We start from the raw sequence: 16,624 nt of genomic DNA on the forward strand, positions 1-16,624 counted from the left end.
TTTTGACACGTACTAAGAGAAGTGATCATATCACACCAAACCTTGCTGCTCTTCACTGGTAACGATAACTGTGAGTTTGAATTCTTATACATCTCTTCTTAAAACTCACTTTGATTGTCTGCATTTACATAGTTCTAGTCTTTATCGAAGCACTTTACAACCACATCTATGTGCAGCACTTTCCCATCATACATAACTCACACTTCAGTGTCTTGTACGAACATATGGAGGAGCTGATAATCCAACTGTGACCTTCTGGTCAGTGGACGACCCTCTGCTCTGAACCTCCTGAGCTACAGCCACCCGTGGCATATTCTTGACTACTAGTATGAACGCGTCTGATCTTCACATTTGTTTTCGAAAGATGCAATATAATTAAAGTTTTTTTTCATTCATTTTCTATCTAGATAAATTCAGGAAATTATGCTTCATATACAGCTAAAAAAAAGCCTTTGAAGAAATGTCTAGTCTCTGAGATGTGTATGTTATACAACATAGCTGTGATTTGTCCGAGTTGTTCCATTATTGTCCTGATGATCTTTAACAGAAGCTGCCGACAACTTACTCTGCTTTCTCAGTCTCCTGAGGAGCCTCTGCTTCAGGTTCGACAACTTCTTCCTCTCCTGGTCCTCCCACTGTAGCAGCCAACTGTTTCAGTCACAGTTAACAGTTAACTAATGCAGAGCAAACACATTAACGCATTGACAGTCAACAACCGTCAGACGGAACATCTCACCAATTTCCTCTTCAGCAGCGGCGTGCCCTCTGGAGTTGGAGGCTCTTCAGTCGTCGTCTCCCCAAAGTCTCCGAGTCCCCCAGGTGCATTGAAGCCAGGCAGGCGTCCACCTTCCCTGTCCTCACCATCCTCCTCTTCCTCCTCTCCCCCGACTGCATCTAAGAGTTCCGCCGCTTCATCCGCATCTTGAACATCTCGAGCACCTGGTTCAGGTGGCAGGTCCCCGTGAACTTCATCCTGCGTTGGATCTGGCATACTGGCTAGGATTTCTGTAACCGTCATCTTCTTGGCACCCTCCACTAAGCCTCCACCGAACAGAACTTTCCATATGAATGTAAAGAAGCCCTTACATATATTGTAGATGAATATGAGGATTCCCATCAGAATAGTGTATATGAATGTCACCAGGCCGATCACCATCTCCTTCACAGTCATTTTTCTGAATTTGCGGTAGCGACGCCGCAGGTTGCGGAAGGTGAACATGCTGAAGAAGTCAACCACGCTCTTCAGGAAGTCGGCAAAGGCTGAGGTCGACTCTGGAGCTTCATCTTCTCCATTGCCCTCTTCACCTTCTCCAGACTCTCCTTCATCTCCCCCACCCTCCTCTTCTTCCTCGTCATCTTCCTCCTCTGCACCGTCTCCCTCTGGCTCAGAGATAGACGCAGCAATGTTCATCTCAAAGATGGTGTCCTCACAGAAGTTCACAAACATCTCCATTTTCTCGCTCTCGCCGCCCTCATTGACCACATCAAAGATGAACTGTCGCTTGGACTCTCTGACCTGCGGCATTTCCCACTGGTTGCGGTTCGCCTCGCTGATTTCAAAATAAATGCGCTCAATCTTCCTGCTGGCTCCCATGATCTCAATGCGGCCAAGGTACGGGCGGAAGTAGTTGAGCACGCTCTCTGCCTGCTCCAGGAAGTTCTGCAGGCGAGTGTCGTGAGGTACGTGCTCTGAAAGGTTTGTGAGCAGAACAGCAATATTGAAACCGATGTCTTTAGCTGGCTCCTGGAAACGATCAGCAAACTCCTCAAAGTTGATCATCTCATTCTCATCGGCCTCTGAGCAGGAGAGGAGGAACTGGATTTCTGAGGGAGAGTATTGCTTCTGGCTGTCCATGGCCTTGGAGAAGTCCTTCTTGGAGATAAGCCCACGGGGGTCTGTCACGTAGTCTCGGAAGGCATCGGACGCCACTATGTCCTTGAGCTTCAGGAACATGTCAAAGAACTTGAGAATCATCTCCACGTTGCTGGAGGACTCCACCAGCATGTCGACCATCTGCCGAGCAATCGTGCCATTCACCACATTGCCTAGAGAAGTACGAGATGACGGAGGTGAGGGAAGTTCAAAAAGTTTGTAACTGAAAGAGCATCTTACTTCATACCTTCAAGCAAAGACAGAAGCATCACGACCATATCTTTCTGCAAATCCAACAGTTCCTTCAACAGTCCAATTTGACTGGAATCCTGGGAAATCGCCAAACACAAACAAACGGTAGAGAAAACAATATTCTTAAGGTGTGTACAGACAGTGCAGTGACAGTTTAATTTGAGAGCATGTGTGCTTCAGCTCTGAGACATAAAATGTTGAGAAACGCTACCTCAGAATGTGCTCTACTCCAAAAATCCTGGGTTTGCATTTTTAAACAGAGAATATGCATTTTAACATGGTAAATAGTAACACTCTATGTGATGGAAAGCAGGACAGACACTGGAGGACGGGTATAAGAGGGGGGGAGGAAAAACGCGCCGTGCTAGACAGCTCTGCCTTTTCCCCTTTATCAGAAAAAGTGGCTGCAGCACAGGAGCGAGGACGAAATAAAGGTATTTAGAGACGCTGATCTTAGCACTCCTGAAGACCTGCACCAGCAGATAACAAGAGCCACAGAGACATTACGACAGAATAAAGTGGTTGTCAGGCTGGTGGAGATCTAGAGGAAAAGGGTGTCAGGACAGGCAAGCGTCGAGAGCAAGAGTGAAATCAGAGAGGAAACTTTGAAAAGAAACAAGAAAACATAAACAACAAGCTGCTAAATGAACAAGAGCAAAGCTTCAGATGTTTTAGGGAATAATTCATCAATAATATTTTGAATGGACATGGTCGAAAAATATATTCTTATAGTAGTTAGTTTTGAAAAAAAAACGAAAAATGTCAATGTTTCGAGTGTATTAGGGCCAAATTGAGATTATGACAATCTCATAATATTATAAAATAAGGCTGTACTTTAATGAGAAAAAGGCTCAAACATATTATGAAACTAAAGAAAACATTATTTTAGGTAATAAGCTGCAAGACAACACATGATCGCCTTCTGGATCCAAAAAGTCTTGAACCAATTTCATTGTTTCCTGAGAAAATACAAAACCCTAATAAACCTTAGGTAGATGTGACCAACAAAAGCTTTACAGTCGAACTTCCAAACATGTGGAATTGATGTGATAAAACATGAAGCATTTCGTTATTTACGAAACTAAAAGTATAAAATTACTATTTCATTCTTGTAATCTAAGATTTTATTGCTTTTAATGGCCCGAATACTCAGTTGTACTATTTGTATACAACAAAATTGAGTTTTTCTCCCTTAATGCATATTTATAATTGATTTATATTTTGAATCTGTCTGAACGTGCAGTGTTTCTACCTGCTGAATACTTTAACTACTATAACTGAATTGATGGCTTGTTAGAAAAACCAAACGAAGAAGGCTGGTAAACCTGGCAAACGCAAAGGGAAGACATGACTTGCTGCAGATGAAATACACAAAGGGAAGGAGGGGGAATGAAGCAGGTCGTTAAACTGTGAAATAAATAATAAGGTGAAGCATGAGCCCCTTAAGAGAAAAAGCATGGGGGGTATTAAATGAAATGACAATTGCAGAGAGACACAGAATCTTACGCCATTTCGTTGTCCAGGATCGGGGTGCATCTAACAGGGTTACACATGAAAATAAAAATGTCATCATCAACATTTTTACTTCATTTTTGTATTTAATGAAAATATTTATTCCATAATAAGAACTGCAACTCTGGTCATCTACCACATCTTCTAATTATCAGACCAACACCTGATTAAAAATAGATAGAAGATATTTTATCCATTAAAACAGGTGAGTTGTTTTAATGTTGTGGCTAATCGATGTACATGTATAATGTATTTAATCACATTATTGATTTTTCAGAATGAACTGTCATAACATTGAAACTAGTTACATGTTTTAATGCTGTGGTCGATTTGTGATAAATCAGAGCATATTTTAAAGTTAATAGGAATAAATTATAAAAATAATATATAAACTAAATGTGACCACAACTCGTCTTGTATAAAAATAGATCCCAAGAAATTAACATCAGAAACATATAATAAGATATAAAAATACAAAAATGTCTTTTTAACAGCAGCTTCAGTAGCAAACAACGCTGTCACACACAGTTAGAGCAGGAGGAAACACTGCAGCTCCTTGTTAGGTCAAACAAGTTAGGGACACACAAAGCAAACACTCATTTGTCTAAATCACAATCAAACCTCAGCACTGGTCAGTATGAGAAGATAATCAAATTAATTAGGTGAGGAGGATTAATGGTTTCATATAGAATCAGAAGGTGTAAAAAAATAAATTGGATCAAAAGAAGAGTGACCGTTTTCAGACGGACTAAGTTTTTAAGCAGACTGTTTCCGCCATCTTTACTGGAGTTCATGTTCATCTGAGGGATTAAATCCAGTGAAATTCTACAGCAGGGTTGTGTATTGGTATCAATCGCTTTCAATGCTTGTGCAGTAAGAAAAGTCAAGAACCTTTTAGGACCTTTAACATAACTGTGTCAATAAATTATTATGCGTTAGCATTTAAATTGTATGAACCAATAATAACCCAGACATATTGTGTAATTCTAATATTATATGGATCTAAGTCAAGAAGTAGATTGTTGTGTGAATACAGTATTCTATGTATATGTATATTCATGTATAAGTATACGTATTTATATACATATATATATACATCATGTAAACATCTCAGTAAAGAGGCAGAAACAACCTGACAGAGAAAAGAGGGAAAAAGCTGGTTAAACTAAAAAAACTAAACAAAGACAACAATTTAATTGAAAAGAAAACACAGAATAATCAAATAAATACATACTTTACTCTGCAGGAACCATGAGAGAGACAGTTCACAAGATTAGTAAAACTCAATGTGGAAAAGTGAAAAAAAATGTTTTTTTATTGGTTTTATTTGTTTCAGGATTACTTTGATTCATTATTTACTCAACTGTCACAGAGCAGTATAGATTCTACAGAGATGATCCCAGAAATGAAATAATGTAATGTGTAGGAAAATAAAAACTCGTTACAAAACTTGTTAGTATGTGTTTCTCACCTGAGCAAGTTTCATCATCATGTGAGCGAAGACGTGCAGGAAGCCGACAACAGCGTCCCACAACCTGCTGTGAGCCAGTGACTGCTGGTTTCCAGTACAGGGACCCTGACGGTGACGACAAGTAGAAAATAAACAGTTTTAGAACTTTGGGCGATAATACTGTCTTTGTTTCCCATCCTGCATGAGCTGAGGTGTGACCTTCTTACCTGGATGTACTCAGTCAAGCTGTTGAAGACCTGTTTGGCCACAGTCATCGCTTTGGAGAAATTCCTCTTACCGGGCTCATCGATGATGTCTTTCCCTGAGTAGTACCAGTAGAAGTCACTGATCGACTCCTGCAAACAGAAAGAGCTCAGGATGTTAATGTCTAATGTTGGGACCTGGAGCTAATGTATATTCAGTGTATGAGCGTGACCTGTAGTCGCAGCAGGTAATCCACGGTGCAGATGATGATATTGATGGTGGTGGTGCTGCCTGTCTGAGTTCTCAGGTAATTCTGAAAATCTGAACACAGAAAACAAGATTGACTATAAATATTTTTTTATTTATTTCAACTACTCAAATAGTATAAATACTTCAAATCTAGTACAGAAATAACATGACAGAATTTCCCGAAGTCTACTTAACAATTCAGGTAGAGGATAATAAATCATATATATGTACAGGGGAATTTAAAATACAACATGAGTTAAGAGAGAGTGGTTCATTGCCTTTATCTCTGCTGGACGTTAAACCACTCTGATGTGCAGAGAAGAGACAGTTCTCTCCGTCAGTGACTCACCGTTATTGTGACCCTCACAGAGAAGCTGCAGGAAGCGGAAGAGGTCACATGTAAATTCATCGTCTGCCATCACTTTCTCATCTGGACAGAGGAAGAGAAGAAATGCAAATGAGTCTGTGCAAAAATGTATGTTTTATTCTGTTACAATACAGTTACAATGAAAATCAGCACAAAGGCCAGTGTAAAAAACTACTCTACTGCTACTTCACTTTTTACTGTGCTTAAGTCTTAACACTGTCTTCTTATCATAGCTCAAAGAGCGATAATCCCCTCTCCTCATTACAGCAGCCCGAACAGAGTAAAAAAAAATAGAATCAAAATAGAAAAGAATATTGAAAAAGGCGTTTATAGGTGTAGTATATAGAAGATATATCAGTCCTAGCTCCATGCATTAACATTTTTATTGATTCTTATGTAGGCCTACTCTGCTATCACTGAAAGTAACAGGAAGGTCCAAACAATAAAATAATACAATGGTTAGAATATCCACCTTAACAAGTCATTTAAACTGTTCTAGGTCCAATCACATTTGTAGGCATTAAATTAAATCATTTAGCTTCTCAAAAACAAAGATTCAAAAGTATTTTTCCCAATGAAATGCATAACCATGATAACATGAAATCTTTCCGTGAAAAATTAAAGAATAAAGGTTTTTCATTGACCAAAAAAGTTTTTTGAAAGACTGCTTTGGAAGTGGAATCAGTTTTAAAAAATAAATCTAAATCTGAATCAGATGACTTGTTAAGAGGGATTAAGTATTATATTAGTACTAGACTAATAATTGACTGTTAGTTCAAATCAACACTGCTGAAATGGTGATAAATACATTTTACATTACACATCTGCAGATACACACTAAACACTGCAAACTGCTCTAGTGAAATGTTAAGCAAATATTCTAAACAAAAATCTTATCAACCAGTGAGTGACACATTGCTTAGGGCACATGTATGTTGTATGTTCTGCGCTATGCGTGTTAACATGCATGTGTCTCTGAAAAAGCGCGACACAAAAACAGTACAAGTGTTACGTCACCTCGTACTTTGTCTTCTTTCATTAGAACATGTTAGTGAAAGACAAAAACCTCTGAGTCTCTGTCCATGTGTCAACAGGAGCGGGACCTTAACGCCGCCACACTCACTCCAGTTTCTTTTTCCTCTGGCTCCCTCCCACAAAACTTTACCAATGTTTGTTTCTCCAAATACTTTTTGAAAACAGGTTTTCAACAAAACTCGAATGCAGAACAGGTCACATCACATTTAAAGATACACAGATAAATGAAGACAGTTCACCAGTGAAAAACAGATATGTACGTACACAAAATAACACTGACGACACAAAATAACACTGACGACACAAAATAACACTGACGACACAAAATAACACTGACGACACAAATGTGACGGTGAGCACAGAAGTAACACAGCCATGCAGGACAGATCTACTGAACTCTGCAAACTCCAGTGAGCTGAGAGAATGGAAGATAAATTTAAAAAACGTATATCGGATGCTGGAAAATACAGATTCTGGGAGTTAGTGTTTTTTTGGTTTTCAGAATGGAGGTAAAGAATCCTTTTACAGGAAACTTTTTATGTGTGTTCCCACTTAAATATTTGAAATCCCATCCATCACAAAATACACATTTCACAGAGTTCTATCAACATGCCTTCAAAAGTGAATATTGGTTGGGACAACTTCAAAACACGATTTGTCTTTCTCAGAAACTGACAAACATGCTCAGAAATAACAACAAAAAGAGAAACTGTTGTGGTGATGCTGGGTTTCGTATTTTCAAACGACAAACGCAGTCGGACACAGAGTCGGGGTTGAAATGTGCAACCAAAAAAATGATAAATAATATCCCATATCTGTAGCAAGCAAAGGGCCAAATACAATAGAGTCAACAGATTATTATGGGAGAAAGATACAAGATTACAAGGCTGTATCTGACATTAAGAAAAATGTGACCCTGTTCACACCTCGTATTAACATCTGTCCAGAGGGATCTGATCAAGTGGTCAGAGCTAAGTACAGATCTGAACACACCCAGAGTCTAGACACATCTTAATGTGAGGTGTCAACAGACAAACTTACACTGTCCAGCATTTTCTCATTATCTTAGTAAGGTCATAATTAAGAAATAATCAAACTGAGACATCTTCATCGCACTATAACATCCAAGTGGAGTTTTCACAGCTTTCTGCAACATCAACGAGTGTGTAAAAGATGGAGAAATAGGAAGGAGTTGCAGTTTGTAGTTGTAGCATCGTGCATTAAACTACTAGGTATTTGTTTTAAAACTGGCAAAATAATACTGCATGTTATGACGTAGTGGACATAATGACTATGCTCTGTACCATGTGAACAGGAAGGAATATTCTATTAGAAACTGATGTTAATGCCACTCTTGAAATAATGTTTTATTCTGAATAATATAAAGGTGTCCTTTGAAATGTAGTCACTGTGGTCTCGTTGATCAGATCTCAAAATGCATTGAGGATGTATCATCGAACATTTTAGAGGAAGTAAGGTTTTCTATATCAGTGACTTCACACAGATATTGTAACAGTGTGGATTCGTCCTGGACAAGGGTGAACCAACTGCATTTGTTTTTTTGGAGTTTTTATAAATATATATATATATATATATATATATATATATATACATATACATATACATATACATACATATATATATATATACATATATATGTATGTATTTAGGGTCTTTTAAGGGCTTTTAAGGGCTTTATTTGAAAGGAGAGAGAGTCTAGTTGTAAAAGGGGGACAGAGGGAGAATGGGGGGCAGCCAGCAACAGAGGGCCACAGGCTGGAATCGAACCTACTGCAATTCATTTCAGACTTTGTAGGACACAGGGTCGGTGCAGCTCTACTTGTGAGAGAGGAAGAACGAGATCACCGCCTTCACAATGACTGAGTTGTCAGAGTTACAGTAGATCTGTGATGAAAACACTCAAGGACAAAACTCTAACTTTACAATCACTTCACGAGGAAAAAGGGGCAGAGATACAATGCATGAGTATAACTACAGCAGCATGTGAATCGATGCCTGGCTTCTTTTACATGACGTAAGAAAGAGGACGTGACTGTAAAGTTAGATTTCACCGGCTCCTTGAGTGTGAAATGAAATGCATATTAAGTCCACAGCAAGTAGAAGACTAGTGAGGTGTTGATTCAGAGTGACAGAGGAAGGAGAGAGAGGGTTTGACAGCAGAGTTTCATTTACCACGTTCTAGCTTCTTATCTGAGAACCGCAAGTGCAGAAAAATAGATGAGTGGGGACGACGTGAGGGGTAAATGAAATGGGCAAAGTGAACAAGGTGTGGGAGAGAGAGAGACAAAGAGACGCAGTGAGTCCAAACATCTCGTGGCTGTCAGTGGATGATCAACAGTTTCAAACATCAGTCAAAATGCTGCTGGGGCGCTAAACACTCGACACACTTAGAACATGACAACATACCTGCAACCAGGCATCCACGAACAGGCAAACACAGACACACGAGAACAGACTACACAAATACAACTACAAGTACAAAATCAATTAAATCACAAACGTAAAGTAGGAGAACAAAGACGTGTGTGTGTGTAAGTGTGTGTGTGTGTGTGTGTGTGTGTGTGTAAATGCGTGTGTAGGACAGTTAGCTCAGATAGTATTTCACAGTAGGAAGCTGTCGTTCATACTCACTGGTGCCTTCTTCTGAAACCATCCCAAGTCCCTCAGCCTTGTTTTGTCTCTCAAAAGCATTCAGATCCAAGACACTGTCAACACCAAACACTCACTTTAACAATAAAAACATCCAAACGATCTCTACTGCCAGGTAAAATAAGACTCATTAGTAGTTCAGACACAGGAAAGGTGAAAAACAAAAAACATTGCACGTGAATTCATCACAAACCTGCAGGTCTGCATCAGAGCCTGAACGCTAAGGAAGAATCCCACGTCCTTTTTATCCTTCAGATAGTCCAGCATCCTCTGCACACAGATGGGAAACAGTTGCACTGGTGTCACACTGACACACAGAAAACGTAGAAATATATCTGCCCAGAATGTGAGCACAAATCTGATCTGACTGCGTTTACCTGCTGTACATCACTGTTGCCTCCATTGAGGATGGAGATTCCCAGTTTGAGTGTAGAAGAAACCATGGCTCCAGGTTCGCCTGAAACAGTTGGAGACGTTAGTTGTCGAGGAAACTTTTAATGTGTGTGTGTGTGTGTGTGTGTGTGGTATACCAGCTACCTTTACAGGCACTGATCATCTGCAGCACCATCTCTGCAGCCCCACGGTTGTGTAGACGGGACTGCTGGTACAGAAGCCTCTGTTTCTCCATCTCCTTTTCCTGTGGAGGAGAACAAGAGGAACACAGCTGTAACCCTGCCAACAGGGACTGCACTGCCCCCCACACACACACGCGCACACACACGTGTACGGACCTCACATTCTCTTCCATTGGAACACGACGTGGATTAGTGATGATCATTATTCCAGCTGTTGACGTCTTCTCAAGGGAGCAGACATTCGAAAGCAGCAAACATTTATTTCCCAGAGCACAACACAGACGTCACACACACTTCGGACGACCGTAGTGTTCTGACTAACACTTACAGCATGCGCCTCCTGCTTACAACAGTACCACATGAAGAGCTGCAGTTATGCAGCCTGCAACAGTGTTGTGTGGTTCCTGTCTGAGGGAAATTCTTTTACTTTAATTAACTATGCATGTTCTTTACTTTGAGAGTTTAAGAGTTGATTTACTCTTGTGAAGTCACTGAAAGATATAAATATATATACATTTTGTATTTACTTTAAGCAAAATAACAATATTGGGATATTGACAATTAATGTTCTACATTTGCTATTTGACTTTAAATTAATTTTCAATTTATAAAAATGACGCTTTCTAGATATGTTATTCCAGTTTAAACAATTTTAACAAAATTAAATTATATTATTTATTAAGATATTGTTAACTGTTTGTTCATATACAATACAATATGAAGACCTGCTGTGGATTAAAACATTTATACAGTAGTAAGTGCAACTTTTCTCTTATTTCAGATTTAATAAAACTGATATGAGTGGCCATCCTGTTGACAAAAGAGGTTAGATGTCACCCACCCACTGCACACCATGCACAGAGCCCCACCCACAGCACCCACAACTGGTCTACCCCTCCGTCCTTACCCCTCCCCCATGTGCCTGATTGTGTTTAAAAAGTTACGGAGCAACTTCTTCTCTGGTTACAGACATTCTGCATATTCTGCAAATGTTTTGTCTTCGTGATGAGTGGAAAAAAAGAGAGTTGTGTGTGAGTTTGCAAGTCTGTGTGTGTGTGTGTCTGGATGAATGTATGTGTGTGTGTGTCCGGATGAATGTATGTGTGTGTGTGATCGTTTGCTTGCATGAGTGTGTGTGTTTGTGGTGGGGGCGTGCATGTACGGCTGACTGTGCAGGCTTTTACTGTTGTCCTTCGTGAGCACAGAGAGGGAGACTTGTTAACAATCTCCAATTCAAAGTAAAGACAAACAAAATCTGTTACTTGTTAGTTGTTAGGTCTCGAAGTCGAGTTATCAGACGAATAGAGTGAACACGGCCCGATTAGCAGGTGAGTACAGGAGGTGTAAGTCAAGATAGGGTGGTGCAGGTCTGATCACAGATGTATTAGGTCAGCACAAAAGAGCTGGTTCTACTGTTAAAGAAACCTGATTATCAAAGTTTCTGAAAAATATAGCTTCTCAGTTCGGTCTCGGGTGGCAGCATCACATTTCTGTGCAAAAGAAAAATCGTATTATCTTCAATTGGTTAAAAAATAAACTCACTGGAGAGATTCCTGCAGTGCAGATGGGTGATGCTGCCCTCCAGGAAAAGCCATGGTTCTATAGCTACAACATCACAGTGTCCAAACCTGGACTTTGAGCAAAACAAACCATTCAGATCTTCATTCAAATAACTAATCAGACTAAGGAGTTGATTTAGTATCGATCTTAGGTGTTGATGAGCACATGGTTTTCCATCTTCAATGTCTGGCTGCATAAATGCTTCATGATAGTGCTAAAAAAAGGCATGTTTGGATGTTTGAATATGTTTACAGCCATATTGTAACTGATGCGATCATTTGTTTTTGAAAGCTTTTAAGAACTATAAAGATGCTCAGAGAATGCATACCTCCCTCAACATGTTAAAGAAAGTGAATAAAAAAACTTCTGGAGGCAACTGATTTTAAAGGGGCCTTTCTCGGATAGGCAAACAGCAAAAACCTCTGTATTTGTCCATTTATTTAACTGCTGCTGTACTTCTATAGATGAACGTTAAATGATGCTGGGATATGATGACACATCAGGATTGGAAATTGTGATTCTGAAATCAAACAGCTACCGAAACATCAGTGGTTTGTTTTGACCTAGTTTTCATTTTGTTGTCTTTAGCTGCACCATCTCTCTGCACTCAGTTCATGCAATTTAGAGACTAGAACAAATTTGAGTTCGAAACGTTGAGTCGACTGGTGGGCAGAGTCCAGCAAAGGCATGCACAGGTCAGTCCACCAGGGCAGGAGATAGACAAGTGGTGTGAGTGAACGAGAAAAAGCCAGGAAGAGAGAGAAAGAGAAATGTCGTAGCAAATATTTGATGGTGGGGGGGTGTGTGCCGAGTGTGATGGAGTGGTGTGGTCACTCCGCTGCTTCTCCGCTGACTCCCCTGTGCCCCTTCCCCTGGTCCCCCCATACCATCTCTGTCTGTCGCACCTCAAAGGATGGCTCCTCCCCCTCCTGTTCTCCCCCTTCGTCTTCCTCACCAATGTGGCAGCTCTGCGGGGAGACGACAGAAAGTCATGAGTGAGTACGAGGTTATTTTCATAGTCTCACAAAGAAAGACACCAATTTGTGTATGTCAGGTTTGCACTAAGTAAGGTTATAAACTAATTCCAGTTAGAGAGGAGGTATGAGATGATGCTGATCGTCTTACCTTTGCCATAATATCAGCATATGACATATAGAGATGGTCGACATCAAGTTTTCTGTAACGAGAAGAAATAAAACACAGTCTCACTGAAGAACAGGTCACACAGCTGCGCCACAGAGAGAGCAAGTGGCTCTTACGTCTTTTCCGTCAGAGCTGTGCGGCTGAAATGAAGAATCAGCTGATGAAGGGGGTCAGGCTTCGTCTCTGTTTCCTCTTCCTCTTCCTCCTCTTCCTCCATGGCTTTCTAATTGTTAGAGATGACGTGAACTGTGATAAAAGCCTAGGGGCTCTTAAAATCAATTGTACATCTCAGAAATAAAGCAACTCACTGATAAGTCGTCAATCATCTTGTCCTCAAATGAGTAACCCTCGGTCTCTAACCAGTTGCGCTTGTATGCATCCAAAAACATGTTGGTTGCTCTGTGCCTGTGAGACGAGAAGACATCGACATAATTAGTGAGGACTGTGATGGCTCATGTATATACTTCACATTTTATTACAAATAGTTTTTAGAGTGAAAGAACAAAATGATTACGTGGGGATGTTGTAGAGCGGCGTCATCCTGAAACAGGCCACCACTGCCCTGCGACGCTGTTTGGACAGCAGCTTGTGCCAAACCATTTTCTTTGACTTGAAGGGATGCTCGGTCTGCAGAAAGGAAAAAATATCAGCTGAACAAATCCTTGCTCAGACTATGTCCACATATTCTGCTTTTCTCATCCCACACCTTGTATTTCTATGTCAACCGCTTGAGTTGTGTTAGTGTCTATACTCACCACCTCAATGTGGTACAGGACGGCAGACACCTCCTGAACCCTTTTAACCACCTTCTCAGGGTCCTCTGCATCTTCAGCTTTTCCAGACATTTCTTTATAAAGAGACATCTGCCAGCGCATGGCAGGGTCCTCCACCTGATTCAGAGGGACACATACATGTATGCATGACCCATGTAAAGATATTAAGAGGGGAATTTGTGTTTTTGGTCTTGTTTTTAATCTGTAAAATAATTAAAAGATCTACTCACCTTCCCTTGAAGATGCAGGTTGTTGTGCAAGAACTCTCTCACCTCTTCATCTGTGTCTTTCTACAAGGACGAAGATTCACAGGACATTCATAATGGTCTTTTGCATTATTGACAAACATAATTCACATGTATTTCCCACAAATTCCTAACACAAAAAGAAACTTAACTCCAAGATTATGGACAAAATTACATCATAGATCATTATTTTGATTCAAACATTATACTATAATAATATATCTGGACACAATGCAGTCAATGGGTTGGCTTCAAATGCATCACAGTACCAGTGAGTATCTGATCTTCGCGAGGTTTATGAGCTCCTGGTCTGCAGGGGAGCACATGTTGAGTCCGATGGGAAGCATCTTTTTCAATGCTGCGACAATAAGGGAGGTCTGCACAGAGTAGCGATCCCCCCGACGCTTCTTCTTTGTGCGCTCCTGCTCCGAGCCTCCGGACTAAAGAAAGAAAGAGAAGCTCCATTTCCAACCTCACATACCAAAACTTTCCTTTTCAAAAAATAACTTAAGACCCCAGAGGTTTTTGAGGATCGTTAACAAAGAGGGGATGAAGAAAAACTACTTCTAACACATAATTTAAAAGGACATTGATCAGCTGTCAGTAACATTTTAATGCAATAACATGCTGATAATCAACAACTGTACAAATAACTGCACCTCACATAAAGACAGACCTACAGACACTACATTTCCTTGTAAACATCAACCTGTGTTGATGTTTCAGGTGTTTCATTGCTACAGTCTTTGCACACCTTGCAGCCTCACTGTTAGTAGAGCAGTGGCCAGTAGTATGGGGATGTCCTGTCCAGCATACACAGCAGCACAAGTCTATGGGGTCAGCTCTGTCGCCCTGGAGCTCTTCTCACACACTCCTGTCCTGAGGCTGCCAGTGCTCATTACTGACTGTTGTCTGGCCTCACCGCGCCCACTCTGCCCTCAGTGTGTGTGTGTGTGTGTGTGTGTGTGTGTGTGTGTGTGTGTGTGTGGGTGGGTGGGCAGAGAGAGGCGTTGTGATGATCAGTCAACAGAAACTTACTTCAGTAATGTTCGGCTGATCGCCACGGAGAGGAGGTTTTCTTATTCCTCTTACAGCAACCACGTAAAACATCAACACTGATTAGATACTGAATGATTTAACAATTAAATGGTGTCAATGAATTAGACATGGAGTCCAGTTAGTAAATAAGATGGCAGCTATCTGGTGATGTAGAGCTAGCCTCAGCTACGTGTGCTACAGATGGAACAAGCAAATCTAATGGCAGCAGTAAAAGGGATGATGTGACTTTTTGGTTGTAAAGAGAAGAGTCCCCCAGCGCAGGAATCTTTACCACGACATGAAATCCAAGCGTCAACGACAACATTTCCAAACCACAGATGGCAAAGTAGCCGAGCTCCGCAGCTGTTTCCAACAGGGACCATCTAAAGGCAAACTGTTTATTAATCAAACAGAAACAGAGTGATGGTGCTCGGCGAGATGCTCAACCGAGCCCCATGAGTCCTTTCAGGCCACCACAACCTACAGCAAAGACCTTTCATCAAGCCGCTCCAGACCCCTACTTACACATATACAAACACACACATGAAAGCATATAAAGGCACATCTCTAATACACACGCACACACACACTCAGTATTACTCATCGCAAATATGTCCCATTCACACAACACAATTCTAAAAAAAAGGCTTTATCAACCAAACCTACGTGACACAATGTTTCCTTCAGCCCTCATTATCCTGTTTTGTGTGTATGCATATGTTTGTTTTATCAGGGTCTGTGTGTAAGAGGAGCGGCATTTGGTGAGAGCTTGATGAAACGCCTCCCTAACTCAGGGTGCCATGCGGTCAGCACAGCGCTCGTGCACAAACACAGTCTAACCTCTCCATCTCCGGCCTAGTGGCCCAGCGTCCAACACCGACACAGGATATAAGGAGAGAAGACAGTTAGCGACACTCCCTCTACTGCCTGAAGGCTATGTACACTGCCACTTACATTGTCCTGGAAAATGATTTATTAGTTATCTACTGGACTATTACTGTGAAATTCTAATATCTATAAAAAATATTGTTATTTGCAGAATAATCATTTACCTGACATTTTTATCCATAGCAACTTAAAGGAAAGAAAGGAAATAGCTTAAATCAAGAGGGGTTGAATCTTTCCCTGTTTGAAATGGATGGTGTTAGTGAAATATTATTATTAGAGTTTAGTTTCTTAATGAGTTACAGCTCTAGTAAGTGAATAAAACATCAAATAAGTATGAAGCCATCTTAGCCATGTTTAACTTGGACGTTTGTGTGCTGGTCCACTCTCACCTTGCTCATCTTGCTCTTACTGTCAGCGGTCAGGAAGGACATGTTGTTGATCTCATTCATCACCACAAAGTTCTGCTCTTCCCTCTTAAAGTTCTGGAATCAAAGAACACAAGAGAAAAACGTAGGAAAACAGCGACGTAAAATATAACAAAACAGAAAACCATAGAAGCGAACAGCCACCAGAGAACTCACATGAGATTTGGACCAGAAGATGAAGACCTCTCCCACCATCCTGAACAGCTCCTCTGCATCTGGATCTGGACACGTCAGCCATCTCGCTCTGCAGACACACAAAGCAATGACAGAACAAGATTCAGTTATCGTATCACAACTTTCTGTTTGCAAACACAAAGTGTAAATGTGGAATTGTAACTACAGTATGAATGCTAATTTAATGTGTC

The 16,624-nt window shown here is 40.6% G+C and overlaps 1 protein-coding gene across 24 annotated transcripts in view; it reads right to left on the reverse strand.

The window, feature by feature from the left end:
- ryr1b (ryanodine receptor 1b (skeletal)) overlaps positions 1 to 16,624 on the reverse strand; it is a 64,412-nt gene that overhangs the window by 5,794 nt on the left and 41,994 nt on the right. For 3 of the 24 annotated variants that reach the window (XM_069535055.1, XM_069535035.1, XM_069535045.1), the window contains 25 exons: positions 16,416 to 16,503; positions 16,224 to 16,316; positions 15,787 to 15,801; positions 14,178 to 14,348; positions 13,894 to 13,953; positions 13,646 to 13,780; positions 13,405 to 13,517; positions 13,199 to 13,295; positions 13,007 to 13,113; positions 12,873 to 12,924; positions 12,635 to 12,715; positions 10,150 to 10,249; positions 9,990 to 10,069; positions 9,806 to 9,882; positions 9,595 to 9,668; positions 9,136 to 9,153; positions 5,890 to 5,970; positions 5,524 to 5,612; positions 5,315 to 5,443; positions 5,109 to 5,213; positions 3,632 to 3,661; positions 2,337 to 2,363; positions 2,121 to 2,202; positions 737 to 2,046; positions 566 to 648 (listed from right to left, as the gene is read on the reverse strand). In XM_069535055.1, coding sequence (XP_069391156.1) covers positions 566 to 648; positions 737 to 2,046; positions 2,121 to 2,202; positions 2,337 to 2,363; positions 3,632 to 3,661; positions 5,109 to 5,213; positions 5,315 to 5,443; positions 5,524 to 5,612; positions 5,890 to 5,970; positions 9,136 to 9,153; positions 9,595 to 9,668; positions 9,806 to 9,882; positions 9,990 to 10,069; positions 10,150 to 10,249; positions 12,635 to 12,715; positions 12,873 to 12,924; positions 13,007 to 13,113; positions 13,199 to 13,295; positions 13,405 to 13,517; positions 13,646 to 13,780; positions 13,894 to 13,953; positions 14,178 to 14,348; positions 15,787 to 15,801; positions 16,224 to 16,316; positions 16,416 to 16,503 — 3,297 coding nt within the window. The remainder of the gene's footprint in view (positions 1 to 565; positions 649 to 736; positions 2,047 to 2,120; positions 2,203 to 2,336; positions 2,364 to 3,631; positions 3,662 to 5,108; positions 5,214 to 5,314; positions 5,444 to 5,523; positions 5,613 to 5,889; positions 5,971 to 9,135; positions 9,154 to 9,594; positions 9,669 to 9,805; positions 9,883 to 9,989; positions 10,070 to 10,149; positions 10,250 to 12,634; positions 12,716 to 12,872; positions 12,925 to 13,006; positions 13,114 to 13,198; positions 13,296 to 13,404; positions 13,518 to 13,645; positions 13,781 to 13,893; positions 13,954 to 14,177; positions 14,349 to 15,786; positions 15,802 to 16,223; positions 16,317 to 16,415; positions 16,504 to 16,624) is intronic. The other 21 variants (XM_069535049.1, XM_069535039.1, XM_069535051.1 and 18 more) reach the window with 12 other exon arrangements.

The sequence above is a fragment of the Paralichthys olivaceus genome, chromosome 11 (genome assembly GCF_024713975.1).
Source record: "Paralichthys olivaceus isolate ysfri-2021 chromosome 11, ASM2471397v2, whole genome shotgun sequence".
In the NCBI taxonomy this organism is placed as follows: Eukaryota; Metazoa; Chordata; class Actinopteri; order Pleuronectiformes; family Paralichthyidae; genus Paralichthys; species Paralichthys olivaceus.